Here is an 18,616-nt window from a genome sequence, read left to right on the forward strand (position 1 = left end):
GCTGATGTTTTTTTACTTATGGCATTATATACTGCAGCCTAGCCATATTGCTACCATGTCCACATTTGTGGAGGCAGTTTTGAATACGGGCACAGGGCCCACCACTGGACAAGCAAACATTATCGTCGACTTGATGTGCTCAGTAAGGTCGTGACACCTCATAGTCGCAGAAGCCGAGACAGTGAGAGCGCAGTCAGAAAGCCAATTTTCTATGTAAACCACACGATGTTGTATGCTTTATCTAATAGGTGTTGGCGATTACAACTGATCTATTAAGGCATGTGTTCAGTTGATGGCATTAACGAAGGGACTAACACCAATGGTCGTGCTCATTCCTGTGCCTTACTGCTGAAGGCCGCATTACCAGCCCTACTATACCACCAAGCCCATAGTAACCTTTCACATGCGCTCGAAGGAAAAGCGATGAAAAAGCTCGCTTAGTCGAGCTGTGAATGATTGAGTTAGTGACCTTACTCTTCCAGTCAGGTACGCAGCAAACTTCTCAACATCAAATATCAGTGGAGTAGGTGTGAAACGAACTCCTCTGCAACTAATGGTTTACTTGTGGCATGTTGCAAAAGGTGTACGCATGCTTTCTTCAGGGGCAGTGTTTGTGCAGAATATTGCCGTACAACATCGTTTGTCCACTCTGTACTTAGTGTTATGGCATGCTTTTGAAAAGGGCAGATATTGACAGGCTCAAATACGAGGAAGTTGGGGTGTATTGGGCTGAAGGTCAAAGAAGGCGTCCTGCATTATTATCTCCGTGGAGAGCTCCTACTCAGGCCTGCAGTGGGCAAGCAAAAAAGTTTCAGACGATGAATGTGATTTGTGTGGCAGACTATGGGTTAGCATTAGTGTTCCCCCCAGACAGAGCAACCACTGCCACTGACGGGTTTGGACCCTGTGAGCGGGTGGCATGATCCAGTCCGTAAATCACTGTGTGACACGCGGCACCCCCTTCCACTCTCTCGATCTGATCCAGCAATCGCGGTGTGACAGGACATACCCCCTCTCCACTTGTGCATCCCACCCTCTCATCTTCCCCTTCTCTCCCCCTCCCTGAAAGTTGGGTTTACCTCTCTACACTTAGCCACCTGCGAACCGAGGCTTCAGACGGACAGATTTTTTCTTGAGAAAAAACAGCGCAGAAACACTGGATGAGAAGGAACACGATGGCATAATGCGCGTTGTATTGTCGTGTTCCTTTCGCACAGGCTTTTCTAACGGGGGTTTTAAAGGACTATAGACTCCTAATTTTATTTGTGTTCATGGTGGTTTAACGTCCCAAAGCGACTCAGGCTATGAGGGACGAATTTTTTTTTATTTGCATGTTTTCTTCTTTAAACTGATACGTTAGACTTTAGAATACATGGATCACTGCGTGATATTCACCTACGCCCGCTAAATATTTTTTTCTTCTCTCGTGCTGTTCGGGTTTGGCGAACCGAATGATGGCTTTGGCGTGTAGTTGGACTTAAGGTTACACGAGACACGAAAAAAACTGCAATATAATCACTGATACATAGTTTTAATTCAACACAGCACTTAAACCAGCGCGCTTCAAGAGTTAGAATGACAACAAACGTATCGGCAGTTATATTGCCAAATTTTTTCCTGCCTCATGTGACCTATACACCAACTACATGTCACAGCCATCGTCCAGTTGATAAAACCGAAACAGCGTCAAGAAGAAATTTAATTATAAATTATTTATCAGTCGTAGGTGAATATCATGGAGTAAGTGGTTTGAACACCCGCCTCGCATGCAGGAGGTGCAGAGTTCAATTCCCAGTGCCGCCGGGTACCCACCGGTGATACAAAGGGTACAAGTTTTCCGCTGGCCTGGTGCTCGGCTTCTTTGGGGTGAAATGCTAGGGAAATGGGTCAAGACTAAAATACCTTGTGCCATGGCGCTCTTTGGCCCCAGAAGTGCACCATGAACAATCCCAATTGTGTATATTAAAGTCTCCCACATTATTTGAAATAAGAAAACACTCAAGCCAAAATTTCGTTCTGTAGTACTTTAACGCATTAAAAGAAAAAAGGCACTGCAGTTTCCCCAAAAAGCATTTCACCCTATAGCGGTACAATAGCATATGTCATGTGCGCTGCCCTTCTAAATGCTGTTGAACTCTAATCCGGAGCTCACGGGCAGTGAACTGCAATTGCAAGAAACTGAAACCACTAACTGCTAGTCTCCACTGCTGTATTGCAAGATCATTGAACTTGATACCACAGCTCGGGTAAGTAAAACTTCCTTAGGACGTGACAGTTAAAGTTCTAGTCGCATGAAATCCCGGACTCAACTTCCAGCAACCCTCATGCATTTGTTGCCCGCTTACGTTGTAATGGCTTGTTGCGCACGTTAGCGTGTACCTACGAAGCTGGAGGGTTCTCTCGTGAAGCATGTCATGAAATATGCAGCGCATTTCAAGGAAACTTCAGTGGTGCTCCTAATGCGTAGATCGCGGTGAGTCGGCGACACGTCGATGCTGATATACGACGCAGTACACAACGGCACTCTTTCTTCTCTCACTCCCACCTTCCCCTTCCCTTACGGCACAGTTCAGGTGTCCACCGAGATATGTGAGACAGATACTGCGCCATTTCCTTTCCTCAAAAACTAATTTACGCAACGGGCATGCTTGCAGCTGCTGACATGCCCGGCTCCCTCCTCCCGTCGCCGGGGGCACCACAAACGCTGGATCGAGGCCATAGAGGAAAAAAAAACTCTGGAGGGAGCATCTGGCAATAGCCTTGAAGCGCAGTCACAAAAAGCGTCCCCTCCCCCCGTGATCGCACCACTTGATAGCAGTGATATCTAGCCTCGCAGCTCGCGATTTACCGACCGTTGACTGTGTCCAAACTTCACAGGTCCGGATGTGATGGTGTGCAATGTCCCAAAGCGGCATCGGCTATGAGGAACACCACAGTGGAGGGCTCTGGAAATTTCGACCACCTGGGGTTCTTAAACATGCACTGACGTTGCACAGTACTATCGCGCTGAGTATGAGCTACACCACGCGAGCACTCAGACAGGCACTATCACGGTGTAGTTCATACTGAGCACGATAGTACATAGGCGCCTTGCGTTTCGCTTCCATCTAAATGCGACCACTGAGTCCTCGGGATCAGCAGTCGAGCGCCGTAATCACTGAGCCACTGCTGCGGGGCGAGATAGGCATGACTTATATCAAGCATTGTTCACAAACGAAAAACCTTTACTGTGCAAGAATTGCACAAGGCAACCCACTTCATGGTGCGGTCATGAAGTCAGTTATTTTTGCCTGAGGTTTGGTAAAGCATGTGGGTGTTATGTGGCGCTTATAGGTTGCAACTACTAGCAATGTTTGTCCATTGGTAGCAGCAGCAACCTTCACATTTTTACTAGTCCAAATTTTAGAACTTTACAAAATGGTGGAATTTGCCCAAATTTGCTTTTTGTGCTCGCGACAGCTTTGCTGTATCGAAACTGCGACACGAAACTACTTTGTTAAATAGAGGAAAAAAAATAAATGCATTTCAATGGAAGCAAGAAACTGAAACGAAAAAGTTTGTTGCAACGCGAACTTCATTATATCGAGGTTCAACTGTATAATATAAAATGCAAGACCAATTGGCATCACCATCTGGCCTCCAAATGCTCTAGCATGCACTTGCATGTAGACATCGTAATGAACGTAACAGTTTGTCTATGGCTTACTTGCCAAGATGGAGAGGACAGTGATGCAAAAACTGCTTTTATTCATAAAAATATGCAAGCAGGGTAGATTACCTAGCTGTCTTCCAAAGTGCTACACATGCTGACACATAGTAGTTGCCACAAGTAAAAGTAAAAGCCACACTATGCAGTTATCGAGACTAGACACACGCAGTGACACTAAAGAAGTATTTCAGTTGCCAAATGAGACCTAGGTGTGGCATTACAACTTAATGTAGTTTTCACAAAGGAGACAATAAAAAGCTTGGCACTGCACCAGTGAGTATTCAAAGCGCCTGCACAACATTAGCTAATGGTTTCAATGATGCAGAATATATAATGGCTCCATTGTTCCGTATCAGATTTGCCCCTTGTAAATTGACCAAACAGTATACCGGGGCACTAAAGCTTAATTTGCAACACTGCATATGAAGTGTGACCAGTTCTTTGCACCTGTGTAAAGTGCCAAGGCTTACAACATAATGCATCGAACATGCTGCTGACATATATATATATATATTATATATATAAAAAAAATGATGGTTAATGTCAAAACCAGAAACATTTCTTTTGTCCGACTTTTAATGGTGGCAAAAAGAAATCTAAGAAAGTGGTAATTCTAACTGCTTACTGCACAACATTTGAAAATGGCTCCTTAGCACCAACTCTTTGGAACATGATGAATGACATTTATAAAGTATGTAAAAAAGGGCTCCTCAGCACCAGGTGTAATTGTACCTTCTCTTTGGCTCAAGCTGAAAGCTTTTAAGACATGACAGAAGCACCAATAGTGATAATTAAATGAGCATTCTCAAAACACAGAATACTGCTAGACTAGGACTGTTTATGATTGCAGTGTGAGCCACTGTAAAATTTTAACTTCAAAGGATGCATGTAGGCTTTAGTCATTATCAGCAGCCATAGAAAACAGCAGCAAAAATGCACTGACCTGAGCCTCACTGTCCACTCAAAACAAAATATAATTAATGCAAAGAAGAGACAACATAAAACACAATTTTGTGAGAAGTATTGCAATGTGAGCCACTGTAAAATTTTAACTTCAAAGGATGCATGTAGGCATTAGTCATTATCAGCAGCCATAGAAAACAGCAGCAAAAATGCACTGACCTGAGCCTCACTGTCCACTCAAGACAAAATGTAATTAATGCAAAGAAGAGACAACATAAAACACAATTTTATGAGAAGCATTGCAGCTGTTACCTGCAGTGCAATGGTAATCAAAATTATACAATGCCCATAAACAAGAACAGATGGTGTAGCATACATATATGCGATTCCTAGGTGTTAAACTTGACTGGTATTGATTTCAGCTCCTGCATTCTGGTTTGAATTCGATGCTGCAAGATTTTAAACCTGGAAAATGCAACAAGTAATGGGTTTGAAAATCTCAACACAGATCATTGTAGTCTAAGTCGCAACATCTTGGCAAAGTACAGCACTATTTACTCACTGAACTGACATCACTGAGACGCTAGTTTGTCTCAGTTCGTAAGAGGGTGTATTTTAACACCCTCTTCTTGCATATTCACTGCTTCATTAGACTGACAAAACCATTGATATGAGGTCTTACAGCACTTCCTGGTCAGCATTTTGTGCAAAAACAGTTGTTGCCAGGAAATGTATGTCACACTGCAGTTTTGTTGCTGGCCAAGCACCATGATAAAGCTAACAAAAGCCTGCACTGCTAGTTCACAGGAAAAAGTGCTACCCATTTTTTTTTTAATTAAAAAAAATTTGTTTTCAAGACAAAGCATTACAGAGGACTCCCTTTGGAGCTAAATATGTTAAGCTGAACAGTTAAGGCACCTTTGTTTAGTTCTCCAAAACAATGTAAAAAGCAAACAGCTGTCATAATGAACCACTACTTGAGCACATAATTCAATGGAGCCTTGCCATACTGACTAGTTCCACAGCACCAAGTGGCGATGTATTGCATTGTGCGAAGAAAAAGGCTGCAGCACCAATCAGAAATGAACAGGTCTGTGCTAGGCAGTGTTTTTCCAGCTTGGCAAGAACAACTGTGAATCATGGATGGCCTTGCACATGACATGTAATTAGGACAATCCATTTTTTTTTTTTAAAGCACAGCAACAGTTTCATGAAAAGCATCAAGGCTGCAGGCAACTTCAGAAAGCCTTGTGTAGATGTTCTACACAACAACTGTCACAAAAAACACTAGCCACCCACAGCTGAAAGGATTTTTCTTTCAGAGTGCTGAACAAACGTTGCAAGGTGAAATCCTCAATATGCTTATCTTGTCCCTAATTTAAATAATCAGTGCTTGCATGCTCTTGCCCAACCTGGTAGTACTTCAAATGCTTGTGACTGGCTGTGGTACAGCTACCGCACAGCCACTGCTTCGTTCTGGAAGTCAGTAAAAGGTCTCAAAGATTTCCTATTCTTGCTACTAGAACCTGCTGTTTTGAGTGTCCAATGGATATTCCAACAGCTGAACCAGCTCAGACTCACTGAGACTAGGATGAGTTAAATTGGAACCACACTTGAAACGGAACCATCCAATTTCCAGTTAGAAATTTTTGTGTGGCTTACATTTACGAGAAATGCTATATTTTGGTTACTTCACAGTCATTCTTTTGACCTCGTTTCCATCATGTTTGAAGAAGCTCAATAACAAAAACATTCATCAAATGAAAAGAATGCCTGAGTGACAGTGGTATTATGTTACTACGCAACGGCCACCTGCTGTTAAGAACCTCCTCCCTCACCATACACACACATCAAGTGTCTTTTAAGCCGGCACATAAGTAGTGCTCTGTTAGTAATGTGCAACTACATACCAAACCACATTTCACTTATGCTGCTAAAGGCTTGACCATAGAGAGTGTTCAGGGGTTGCAAAATTGCTTTCATATCCAAATTTTTATGAGGAACAATCTGCGACACTGGCAGCCTTATTCAAATTAATCGTGGTTTTCACCAGTTAAAACACATGCAAACTGAAGCACTTGCATGTCAATTCAAATTAGACATTAACTTCAATTAGGTCAGGTTTAATTAATGAGATTCCACCATGTCGTGACATGCTCAGCTTCTGATTGTTTAATACTATGACAGGACAAATGCTCTGCAAAAGCTGATGCTTATCTGCAAGAAAGCTCACATGAAATTGCCATTCCATTGTAAGTATATACAGGAGGCACAAATGCAGGTGCAGTGGAAAAACCACTCACATATTTTCCATATGTACCTAACCCTTTTATCTACCATGCTATGGTCAAAACTTTATGTGTGTTTTCTTAACAGCAATATAAAAAAATTATACTTTTCTTTGCAAATGACTGTAGGTGTCCAATGTACTTTCGCCAAAACATATGCTACTGGCAGAAAAGTATTTTGACTGTCACAAAAATGAAGAAACAACAAAAGATATTTCCATTGTTTCTTTTTTACTTATTGCAAACACCACTACATGCTGCGCCCTAGTGTGCCCTTTAGTTTGATGACATATTGCCATGAACAGCAACAAAAAAAAAAAAACAATCATAGAACAGAGGTGAAAAATTAATGCTACTAACTTGTTTTTTATCTTTTCAACTTCCCTGTCCTCTTCTTCATGAAACTTTTTGATGAATGTTGTCAGCTCCACTTCACTGAAGTTAAGATATTGTGCAACCTAAAAAAGTAAAAGGCAGCAGAGTTAATGTGACTACATCAATAGCAATGCAATAAATCTAATCTCTCAACATGTCTCTCCAACACTGAAATTGGGAATCAATAAAGACGAGCATCAGGTCGTGACGTCGCAGAGATATGGCAATGCTGCCATCAGCAGTGACTTTCATTGTGTAGGCAAAAGGCGCGACCATCCGTATTCAGTGTGCCATGCTTGTGTTTTTGAACGTAATTTGCAACATTCTGACAAATTGTGGTATGGTTGGTTGAGCCACAAAGCAGAAGAAAAGAATCGGAGTGAGTTTCCACAAGTTTACTGCGGTCAGATAGGGGCAATAGCAATGGGCAGTGGCAGTGAAGAAAGAACAAGTGTGGCAAAAGGATCGGCTTTGTGGCTAGCATTGCATTTATACATTCAAACCTGACCAGTTAGTTTGCGCCCCTCAATACACACAGTTGCTCCTCGATTATGTGGTGAACACTGCAAGAATCAACGCCTGCAACTTGTTCGCATTCTGTCATCCTCTTAGAATGAGAAGTTTGGACACAAAATATCATACCCAGTTTCCGTGTGCATGTGATCATAAGCTGAAAGCAGGGGGGACTGTTTCCAGATGGCAGTCACCTGGACTATGTGCCAAGCATCTCTTTGCTCAAAAAAGACAAGACAACTGAACCCAGCCGCCTTCACTGTTCACATCGAGCCGCTAAGTGCGACTGGTGAAGCAGCACCGGACTTTAGTAGTAGTATGTACAAGACGTAGTTTTTTTTCTCCATTTTCACATTCGCAAGCTTCGACAAGTGTATCTTTTCAACATTGGTCCTAGAAAGCGATTTAGCGTTGGTAGGATCTCGGCAAAGTTACGCAGCATTATTTCCCAGATTATCTAAATTTTCTCACTGCAGGCTGATAGAGCCTGGTGCACACAACAAATACCACACCAAAGGCCACTCTGATCTAGCAGAATAAAACGGGCACTTGGATGCAAATTTTAAAATAAGAAGCAGAATGACGAAATATTTAGCTCAGCGAGTCACCATAAATTTCACTTCAAGTTCAAAGAAAATGTCTACGCATGTGTTTGTGCACTCTCCAAATGCCAAGGGAGCAAAAAGAGAGCATTCTTGCAGGGCAATATTACCGGTGAAGGTTTGTAGAAGCTGAGTTGTCTGTAGTCAAAATCTGAATTTAAGCGTTTTCGTGCCTTTCCCTCTCCTCTCGTTACTTTTTACATGCTGGAAGGTCGGCGCTCCTCCGCCGGCCCCCACCTGCGTGAGCGGAGCTTCCTGACCAGCCGGAGCTAAGCAGCTCATTGGCCATGGCCATGGCAGCTGCCTCATGTCTGAAAGAACCTGACCAATAGCCACCTCCCATCTTGTATACGCAGGTGTGAGCATCAGAGGAGGGTGCAAGCATGAAAAAGTCACCGGGAAGGGCTCACTAACTTTTGCGCATGATTGTGGGTCCTCTACTGCTTGTAGAAGTGCATTATTTGGCTCAGGTTTTCATTACAACACAGTGCAGTGATTGAGCGGGTTGATGTGCTTTCCTTGGAAGGTGTTTTAGAGCCCCTTTAAGGACCAGCGGTTGCCTTCCCTTTGCATTGCATGCCCTGCCCAAGCCCATTTCTTCCTCTTATTTTGACTGATAAGTCATTAACCCGCATTTGTTCCCTGCGGGAGCATATACAGGAACACTAGTTGCGCCTCCCTCACCCACTCCGCCTTATTCCAGTCTCTTAACATTACACCTATCATATTTCTTTCCATAGCTCGCTGCGTTGTCCTTAACTCAAGCTGAACCTTCTTCGTTAACCTCCATGTTTCTGCCCTAGAGATGAGGACCGGTAAGATAAAGCTGTTGTACACTTTTCTCTTGAGGGATGTTGGTAAACTGCCATTCGTGATCTGAGAGAACCTGCCATATGCGCTCCACCCAATTCTTATTCTTCTATTTATTTCCCTCTCAAGTTCCGATCAGCGGCCACTACCTGCCCTAAATATACATATTCCCTTACCACTTCCAGCACCTCGCTACCAATTGTGAACTGCCGTTCCCTTGCAAGACTGTTGAACATTACCTTGGTTTTCTGCATGTTAATTTTAGATCCACTGTTCTGCTCTGCCAGTCTAACTCAATGATCATGCTTAGAAATTCCTCTCCTGCGTGACTTAGCAAGGAAATGACATCAGAAAATCGCAGATTACTTAGGTATTCTCAATTAACTCTTATCCCCAATTGTTCCCAACCTAGGCCTCGGAACACCTCTTGTAAACAAGCGGTGAATAGCATTGGCGAGATTGTGTCTCCCTGCCTGACACCCTTCGTTATTTGAATTTTATTACCGACTTTATGAAGGACTACGATAGCTGTGCGGTCATTATACATATCTTCCAGTGTTTTCACATAAGACTCTTCTACACCTTGATTTCACAATGCCTACATGACTGCTGAGGTTTCCACTAAGTCAAATGCTTTCTAGTAATCAATGAACGCTATACACAGGGGTTGGTTATATTCTACGCATTTCTTTATCACCTGATTGATAGCGTGAATATGGTATATTGTAGAGTATCCATTACGAAAGCCTGCCTGATCATTTGGTTGATTTAGGTCTAAGGTTGTCCGGATTCTATTTGCGATTACCTTAGTAGATATCTTGCAGGCAACGGACAGTAAGCTAATCAGTCAAATTTTTCAAGTCCTTGATGTCTCCTTTCTTACGAATTAGGAAAATGTTAGCGCTCTTCCAAGCTTCTGGTATGCTTGAGGTCACAGGGCATTGCGTATACAGGGTGGCTAGTTTTTCAGCACAATCTCCCCTCCGTCCTTCAAGAGATCTGTTGTTACCTGACCCTCACCAGCTGCTTTCCCCCTTTGCATTGCTTCTAAGGCAATGCAATCCTAAGGATACTTCCTGTTTCGTTACTGGCAGGATGTCCCCGGCTGTGCGCTACTGTAAAGATTTGTGTAGAACTCTTCAGCTACTTCAACTATCGTACCCATGTTGCCAATGACATTGCCCTTTTGTCTCTCAGCGCATACATCTGGTTTTTACCAATGCCTAGTTTCCTCTTCATTGCTTTTAGGCTGCCTCTGTTCTTTAGAGCATCCTTGATTTTCTCCATATTGAACTTCCTTCTGTCGGCTACCTTGAGCTTATTTATAAACTCTGATAGCTCTGCTAGTTCTATTCTGTCTGTAGTATTAGACACTTTCATACTTTGGGGTTTCTTAATAAGATTTTTTGTCTCCTGAGATATCACCTGCCGGTATCCTGTCGAACCATCCTACCGCCTACTTCTACTGTGCACTCTGTAATTATAGCTGTGAGATTATCGTTCCCAATCGCCTTCTTCAGTTAGAACCAAATATCTGTTCTGCAGTGATATCCTGAATTTCTCTACTTTCGCTCCTACCGGTAACTCATTATTAGGCTTGCACTTCACTAATTTCTTCCGTTCCCTCTTCAGGTCTAAGCTAATTTGAGACCTTACCAATCTGTGGTCGCTACAAAGCACCTTTCCAAGGAGCTCCACATCCTGCACGATACCAGGCTGAGCGCATAGTATGAAGTCTATTTCATTTTTAGTCTCACCACTGGGGCTCTTCCACCTCCACTTCCCGTTTTTTCTTTTCCAGAAGAATTTATTCATGATCTATAAATTATTTCTCCCTGCGAACTCTACTAATAACTCCCCCCTGCTATTCCACGAGCCTATGCCATAGTCGCCTACCGCCTGGTCTCCGCCCTGCTTCTTGCCTACCTTTGCATTGAAGTCGCCCATTAGTAAAGCGTACTGTGATTTTACTTTGTTCATTGCAGATTCCATGTCTTCATGGAAGCTTTCAACGATCTTATCATCATGGCGGGATGTGGCGCATAGGCTTGCACCAGCTTCAGCTTGTACCTCTCATTAAGCCTAATTACGATAGCTGTCACCCTCTTGATAATACTATAGAATTCCTCTGACTAGCCAGCTATTTCCCGATTGATGAGGAATCTTACACCTAGTTCTCCTCTGTCCACTAATCCATGATATCAAAGTACACACCCGCCCCTTAGTATTGTATACGCCTCATCTGTCCTCCTAACCTCACTAAGCCCTATGACATCCCATTTAATACCCGCTAGTTCCTCCAACAGCGCTGCTAGGCTAGCCTCGCTTTGGGAATAGTTCCTATTGCTGAAATCAAAATTTCCAAAAAACAATCTATGCCTACGGCTCTCAAATGCTTTTGGAAAAATTTTTTCTGTCAGAACTATATGCCTGCATTAAGGTAACCTGCTCTTCTTGAACTGCTGCTTTTGGTAAACCAACAAGCAGACACTTGAACTAAAATAAAATGTAAGGTTCATGAAATGCAAGGGGCAAAATTGTAAACTACATGTGGGCTTTTAACATGATTACAGAAGCTTTTGTAGCAGGTCTTGCGACGGTGTTTAACAACCAACAACAACAGATCAGAGGCTTGAAAGCACTGTTAAAAAGCGAATCACAAAATGCAAGTTCAGAAAGGAACGAGTAAAGCCTGCTGACAAAATGACGGGAAAGAAAGAGGAAGAAGAGAGTGAAATAACAGTTCATGAAAGCAAAACCTTCCACTAGACTCAGCAATGCCGGGAGTTGATAATAATCAGATATCCTCTTCAGCGGCGGTGTGTACACATCAATTCTGCGGGCACGTCACGCATCGCACCTAGCTTGAACTGGGTTCAAACTGGATGAGCACATTTGTACACACTTCATGGATGACTAGTGCATCTAGTTTTACAATGTTGAAGCTCAGGTGTAAACATTAGTCAAAATGGGTGCCAGCACATTGTATGGATCTGCATGTGAGTGTTTGCAATTTTTGTTTTGTTATCACAAAAGACCAATTTTTACTCAAATAGCATTTACACCAGCTTATTAGATAAGATGCATGCAACCAGTTTTTGCAGTTAAAGACGGCTCTATGCCAAATAGTGCAAATGTGTGTGCACAATTGTACACATGGCATCTCACGGCTGCCTCACAAGATAATCTTGCTTTTTAATGCAAAGCATTTCTAGGCAACGTCGGCGGGGTCGCATCACCAAAACGTGTTCGCAAAACATGTCTGCAGCAGTTGTGATGCTCTCAGAAGAGGTAGCATGAAACGAGTGGTAGTAATGAAAAGAGGATGATATGAGGATGCCGCGCAAAAAAGAATTATGTAGATAGGATGATTAGTTAATTAATTAAAGCCAAAAATGTTGGACAAAAGAAAGTCTAAATAGTGCAGACGTCAATAAAGTGAGCGGACGGGAAAACAGCTGTGGACGGCAAAATAGTGGAAAAATAGGCAAAAAAGTGAAAATAAAGTTTGAAATGAATTGAAATGTACTTGATGAGTGATAATTAATCAAGAGAGTTTAACTGACATAGATTAATTAGTTAATTATGAGGAAAACCTGAATACGGTTGAATAGGCTGGACGGGGATATAGTAAGTGGGTGGGAAAGCAACCATGGCGCCAAATTTGAAAAACCAAAATGGTTGATTGAGATAAAAGAAGGTATAATCACAGTAAATAAATTGATTTCTAATTAAAACATAAGATAATTACACTAATTCGGTAGTTTAATTAACAAAGAAAAAGAAAATGATGAACAGAGGCGACAAGTGCCGACAAGGCGTCAATGCTTTCGCATTCTCCCAATGCGGGTCGCTGCAGTGATCTCATTTTTTCATTTTGTTTGTCTCTCTCACTACTCATGATGCACTGAAACATACATTTTTCTGCACTAGAGGTCTTTGAAAGCACTAAATCAGCTGGCGGAAAGCATCCACTACATCGACTCAAGCATTTTAGGCGAGGGTAGCTGATGGGAATGTCTGGTATGACGATTTCTCTGATGATGAAGTTAAAAGACTTTTCTGAATTTTTGAAAGTAGTATATTTACAACCAATTTTAAATGTTCCTGATATTTGTTTCTTTACTTTTTTTTTCATTTCATGTTAGCCTGCTTCAAACGAAGAGCGTGTGGTGGCAGACCACAGCATCAGACCATTGGAATGCAGAAGTACTTCGGAGTGCAGGAAGCACTCTGAAGTACTCCTGAATGAGTAATGGTACCCGCAAACCACCTGCAAACCACTGTTTCCTGTGTCAGTAGTCACTGCCATATTTTAGTGTGAAAGCAGTACCTCACCATTAATGAATAAATAAACAAACATTATCGTGACTGGGATTCGAACCCGCGATGGCGTGAACAGATCAGCTTTGTTGGCCGCTGCACGAGAGCACTAGGCTATCACCGTAGCCGATCAAGCCTCGAGTTAACCTGCAACACACTCTCGCTGTGCACTGCACAATGTCTTCTTCATCAACTAATATATTATCAAACCAAGATTCGCGCCTTGAGCTATGTGGCGGTAGTGAGAGAGATGTGCAGTGCGTGCGCTGGTGTGGACAACTAATACGCGTTGACATTGGCAACGTTGCTGCAGAAACGTGGCACACAAGCATAGGCCACCAGCATACATTGGGTAAATTGGTATTGGTGACTAAAAAAGTTGAGGACGAGCAGAACTGGCTCCCTGGGTCAGTGGATACCTCAACTGCGCTCTCAGGTAAGTGGCGATGGTGTACACCTGCAAAAAAACTGTGCTTTTGCATATTTCGTGCTTAGCAATGCTAAACCACCAGCCGATTTTTTTTCTATGCATAATAAACCAGTTTTGAGCCATTTCACTAATTTGATTTTGAGTCATTTGTTAGTGACTAATTATGAAGGGTTTGAAATTTTATGGCGGGCTCTTCTTAATTCGCGTCTATTTTCAGAATGCAGCAACATGACTGAGACGAGTCATTTCAAGCAGCAAAATGGTGCTCGTGATGACTCACAAAAAAGTGTGTGAGCAACTGCGTGAAAACACATAGCAATGTCAGCCAGACAAAATACGCCAATGGCCCTATCTCGTGACAGATTATCTTAAGTTTGCCACACCTTTTTGTATACAAACTGTATCTTGCAATGGCCACATGCTTTGTGCATTTATGTAATGAAAAAATCACATGTAAACCTTCCAGGCATGCAAAGAGTGTCAAGCATTCATTGATACACGTCTTAACATTGTGGCAGGTGTAACACCTTAAATACATAGCAGAAGTGAATTTGCATAATGCGAAATTGAGCTTGTACAGATTGCTAACAAAAGCAACTAAAGTTAATCTCAAGCACTGCACTTCACAACAACAAGGTAAACTAATGATTGCAAGTTAGTAAGCGTAAAAACTAAACACAGTACTATATAACAAGGTTTTAAAATAGCCTCTATACAGTATTAATTTGCTATGAAAAGCATGCACTAACAATGACGCCAACTTGCCTCGTAAGGTATTTCACTGGTATTCTCTCTGTTCATGATGAAAAGCTTGGCAACAGTCTCATCAGGGCCCAGCATCACTCTTGCCAGCAATGGGTACTCATCATCTTGCATTAATCTTCGCTCTAGTCAGCATCAGACATCAATGACAGAAAAGCAAAAGAAAACCTTGAAAAAACCAATACTGTTTGGGCAGGTACTCAGTTTTCACTCATTTTTCTCCCACAACTTGCAGTGCCACACAACAGGCATTATAGCAAAAAGAAAAATACAGTCGAGCCCACTTATAATGGCCGCAATGTAACGAACGCTCGCTTATTACGAACGGGTGTGGTGCTACCGTCAAAGTATGCAGATACAACGAACAACTCTGGCCGCACTACTTGGTTATAGCGAACAAGGAGCAAGGAGGCGCCATATACCCCCCCCCCCCCCCCCCCCCCCCCCCCCCCAAGTTGAAGAGGTCGTGCTTCCATCAAGCGCGGAGATCAAAGACCGCCTCTCAACCTTCACAACACCGCCCTGGAAAGAACATGTTGAATGAAAAATGCAAAAGGCGCCATTTAAACACTAAGTAACCACCGGCCAAACCCGCGCCGATGCCCTACATGGGCAATCAGTGCCTGCATGTTCACCGGCTGGGCAAAGCATCCCAAGTGGAAGTGCAGTGTGTGCAAGACAGGGGCATCGTCAAAAGTGAAGGTACTGACCACAGTCGTGGATCAACAGCAGCTATTTGAGAAATCTGAAAGTCTTGCTAGCCATGCTGGTCACGTGGAATGCATAGCTTGCCCAGTCGGCTCCATCTTTTGCACTGCTACCAAGTGCAGGCAGCGTCATACAGTGGACAGTGAAGATGATCCACTCTGTGCCACGACCACTGCGCTATTTTCGTCACTGCATGAGCCCAGAAACGATAGATGTGTGCTCGGTTGACTACGTTCTTGCGAGCCACAAAATTGCAGAGGCGCGTGCTCTGACGAAGGCGTTGAACACCAAGTACCCTTTCGTGACATTATTTCTCTTTATGCTTTTGTTGTGTGTGTACGAGTACCCCCTTAATGCCAGGAATCTTATTTATGTGGCCGACCAGCCACCAGCTGCTGTGGACGCTTCAACCCCAATTACTTATATCCCGTCCCTAAATTTGACAGCTGGCAGCAAGGGTCTCAAGTGAGGATTGAATGGCCGCCCTAGATGGCCTGGAAAGAGCCGCGGTAGGCTCTGCTTTGCACAAGTAGGTGGGCATAACGCAGTTTTATAAAAAAAATAAACACAACTGCTGCCAGCCTCAGTATTTTTGGCTGTTATACGGAGAGTCCACTTACTACGAACATCGGATATAAAAATGAAATCTGTGTGACCGTCAGGTTTGTCATAAGTGGGCTCAACTGTAGTCGCATTGTCATCACATCACCGCAAGCATTATCTCAATGCAGGCCGCATCTAGATTACGTTAGCCAATCGCAGTGTCATTCTGGCAGAAAACTGAAGTGCTAAATGTAAAAACCACCAACTGAATTTTATTTTTACTTTTATTTACATCAGCCTAAGCAAAACCAAGTAATAATAAAAACAAGCTTATTACGTAAAATTCAATAATTTGCTATCTTTTTTTCAAGTGAGCAACATCAACCTCTTGAACATCCCGTGCTTTCAGAGATTGCATCCCCATGGCAACTAAACAATGCATAGTTGCTAAGCCTAACAGCTGTCCAAATGCGGAAGAAATCTTAAAATTCATGGCGTTTTGTCGCCAGAATTTTGTGGCACAGGCATCTTTCCACAGATAAAATAAAGACCTTCATGCACCATTCATTTGCAGAAAACGTGAGGCACAGAGAAGCGGCAATGATGAATTGGTGGTGAGGCGAGTAGCCCCCGCTTCGTCAGAATCACTTGACATGGTAATTTCACTGTTGCCAATCGGAGTAAAGGCACCCACTACTATTCTTTTCGAGTCCCCATGCACTGTGGTCCCAAGAAGTGATGGCTGTGCCATAAATACAGCCTACAAAGGTAAGTGTGTGACTGTGCTAATAAAACAACAGCAGGAGCGTCCATCGCGGCTCAGTATCACCGACATCTGTGGAATGGAGCAGAAAAGCGGGGAGTCATCAGAGCCTTCTGTTTCTCCCTCTCTCCGTCTGCCTGAGTGTCGCTACCCTGGAAACGGACTCCGACTCTGACTTTGCTCATCTTGTACAGCGACTTTTTGAAGTTCACAGATTTTACGGACTGGTCGATATTCGAACCATTATTTCGGTTCTCTCGAGTCTGAAAAATTGGTCAAAAAAAAGTACCCTGTAAAGCTGGCCTAGGCTTGGTCACTTAGCAGTGACCAAAAGATTGATGCCACTGTATTATGTAAGAACCCTTTGTCCTGCCTCCACCGTAGCCTTTCAGCGATCCCTGCATCATGCATATACAGCAAAACCTTATTATAGCGAATAGGTAAAAAATTGTAAAATATAGTTTAATGCAGCCGAAATTTATATTACAAATTTTCGCCAAAAATTCAAGCTGGAAAAGCAATAATTGTCAGCGGAAGAATGCCGACTAAGAGGGACCTTTTCAGTAGTTTTCAGTAGTTTGCAGAGGCCGCAAGAAACCGAGCGGCAAATGTCATTTAGGTTGGCTTCCCTGCACAGCATTGCAGCACATGGTGGTGGCGGAAGGTCAAACGCCAGCTAGGGTGGCTTCCGTGTATGACAGCAGCGTCGCGTAAAAATCGGACGCCAGGATGAAAGCTACCGCTGTTTTCACCACCTTCGCACCATCTAAGTCAATGTGAGCAGAGGATTGCTGCTGGAAAGCTACAACAACTGACCATGTCGTTGATTCCGGGGCACTATCGACAGGTGCTAGAGGCGTAAACGGGTGCCCACCACCCGGCTAAAAGCAGTTCTCGCCGTTACAGTAGAATTTCAGTGATATAAACACGGCTGATATGAATTTCGCGATGATATGAATTAATAAAATATTCCGGACAGAGTGCATTGTGTACAATGTGAGGAATTTCGGATGTTCTGAACTCTCTCCCGCACCTCTATGGATGATAAAACGTGCGAGCAGTGACGAAACCCTCGAACACTAAGCGCTGCCCGCACATTAACGACGCTGTGATCGCCAATTGTGCGGTACGCACCGCGAGTGGCGATGCACAGCCCGCACATCACCGACATCGCGATCGCTAATTATGCGGTGCACACCACATCATCAGCGTTGCAAGCACCAGTCCCACTGTATGCACCACGAGTAGCGAGCTGTAGCCGCACGGCCATTAATAAATCCCATCAGCTGTAAACAGAACTGTGTGAATGCATTTTTCATGCTTCTGCACACGAATTTTGTTTCTTTGGATGATACAAATTTTTTTGCGACCCTGGTGAGATTCGTATCATCAAGATTCTACTGTATATCTTCTGTGGCACTATAGGCAAATGCGAGATAAAGCATGAAACATGGCGCGAATGTATGCCGCACCACCGCCAGTAACTCATGCAGTGAGGCAAAGCTGCCACATGCCATCCAATCTGGCACAGCTTGGCACTCGGCAGTTCGATATTTTTGTTTTATGGCAAACCGCATTCAATCTATAAAGTAAGAAATGCATGTGTTTGTTAAAAATATTTAGGAACAGTTCCATACAGCCAGTAACCCATAATGTCTGTGTTTGTGCCTCAAACCTGCATCATTTCCGGTGTATCTTGTTTGCTGCCCCACACAGTGTAAGACGACTCTGCCCTCTGCTCTCATATTTTTTTATATGCTTTAAACCTACATCGTAGACATTTAAAAGCCTTAAAAAAAATCAATAACATTTATGACTTGTATGTCACATCTAAAGCAAAAGTAAATTTCGGCAAAGTTGTTCTTTAAAAGCATTTTAAATAGCACA

The 18,616-nt window shown here is 43.1% G+C and overlaps 1 protein-coding gene across 1 annotated transcript in view; it reads right to left on the minus strand.

The window, feature by feature from the left end:
- Nucleotides 1-3,730: 3,730 nt before the first annotated feature.
- The window catches only part of Rassf (Ras association family member), a 30,365-nt gene continuing 15,479 nt past the window's right edge, over nucleotides 3,731-18,616 (minus strand). Inside the window, exons 8-10 of the mRNA XM_089582654.1 lie at nucleotides 14,719-14,840; nucleotides 7,261-7,358; nucleotides 3,731-5,077 (exon numbers count right to left, since the gene is read on the minus strand). Coding sequence (XP_089438780.1) covers nucleotides 5,002-5,077; nucleotides 7,261-7,358; nucleotides 14,719-14,840 — 296 coding nt within the window. The 3' untranslated portion in view covers nucleotides 3,731-5,001. The remainder of the gene's footprint in view (nucleotides 5,078-7,260; nucleotides 7,359-14,718; nucleotides 14,841-18,616) is intronic.

Source organism: Amblyomma mixtum, chromosome 3 (assembly GCF_055824585.1).
Source record: "Amblyomma mixtum isolate Tamu chromosome 3, ASM5582458v1, whole genome shotgun sequence".
Lineage (NCBI taxonomy): Eukaryota > Metazoa > Arthropoda > Arachnida > Ixodida > Ixodidae > Amblyomma > Amblyomma mixtum.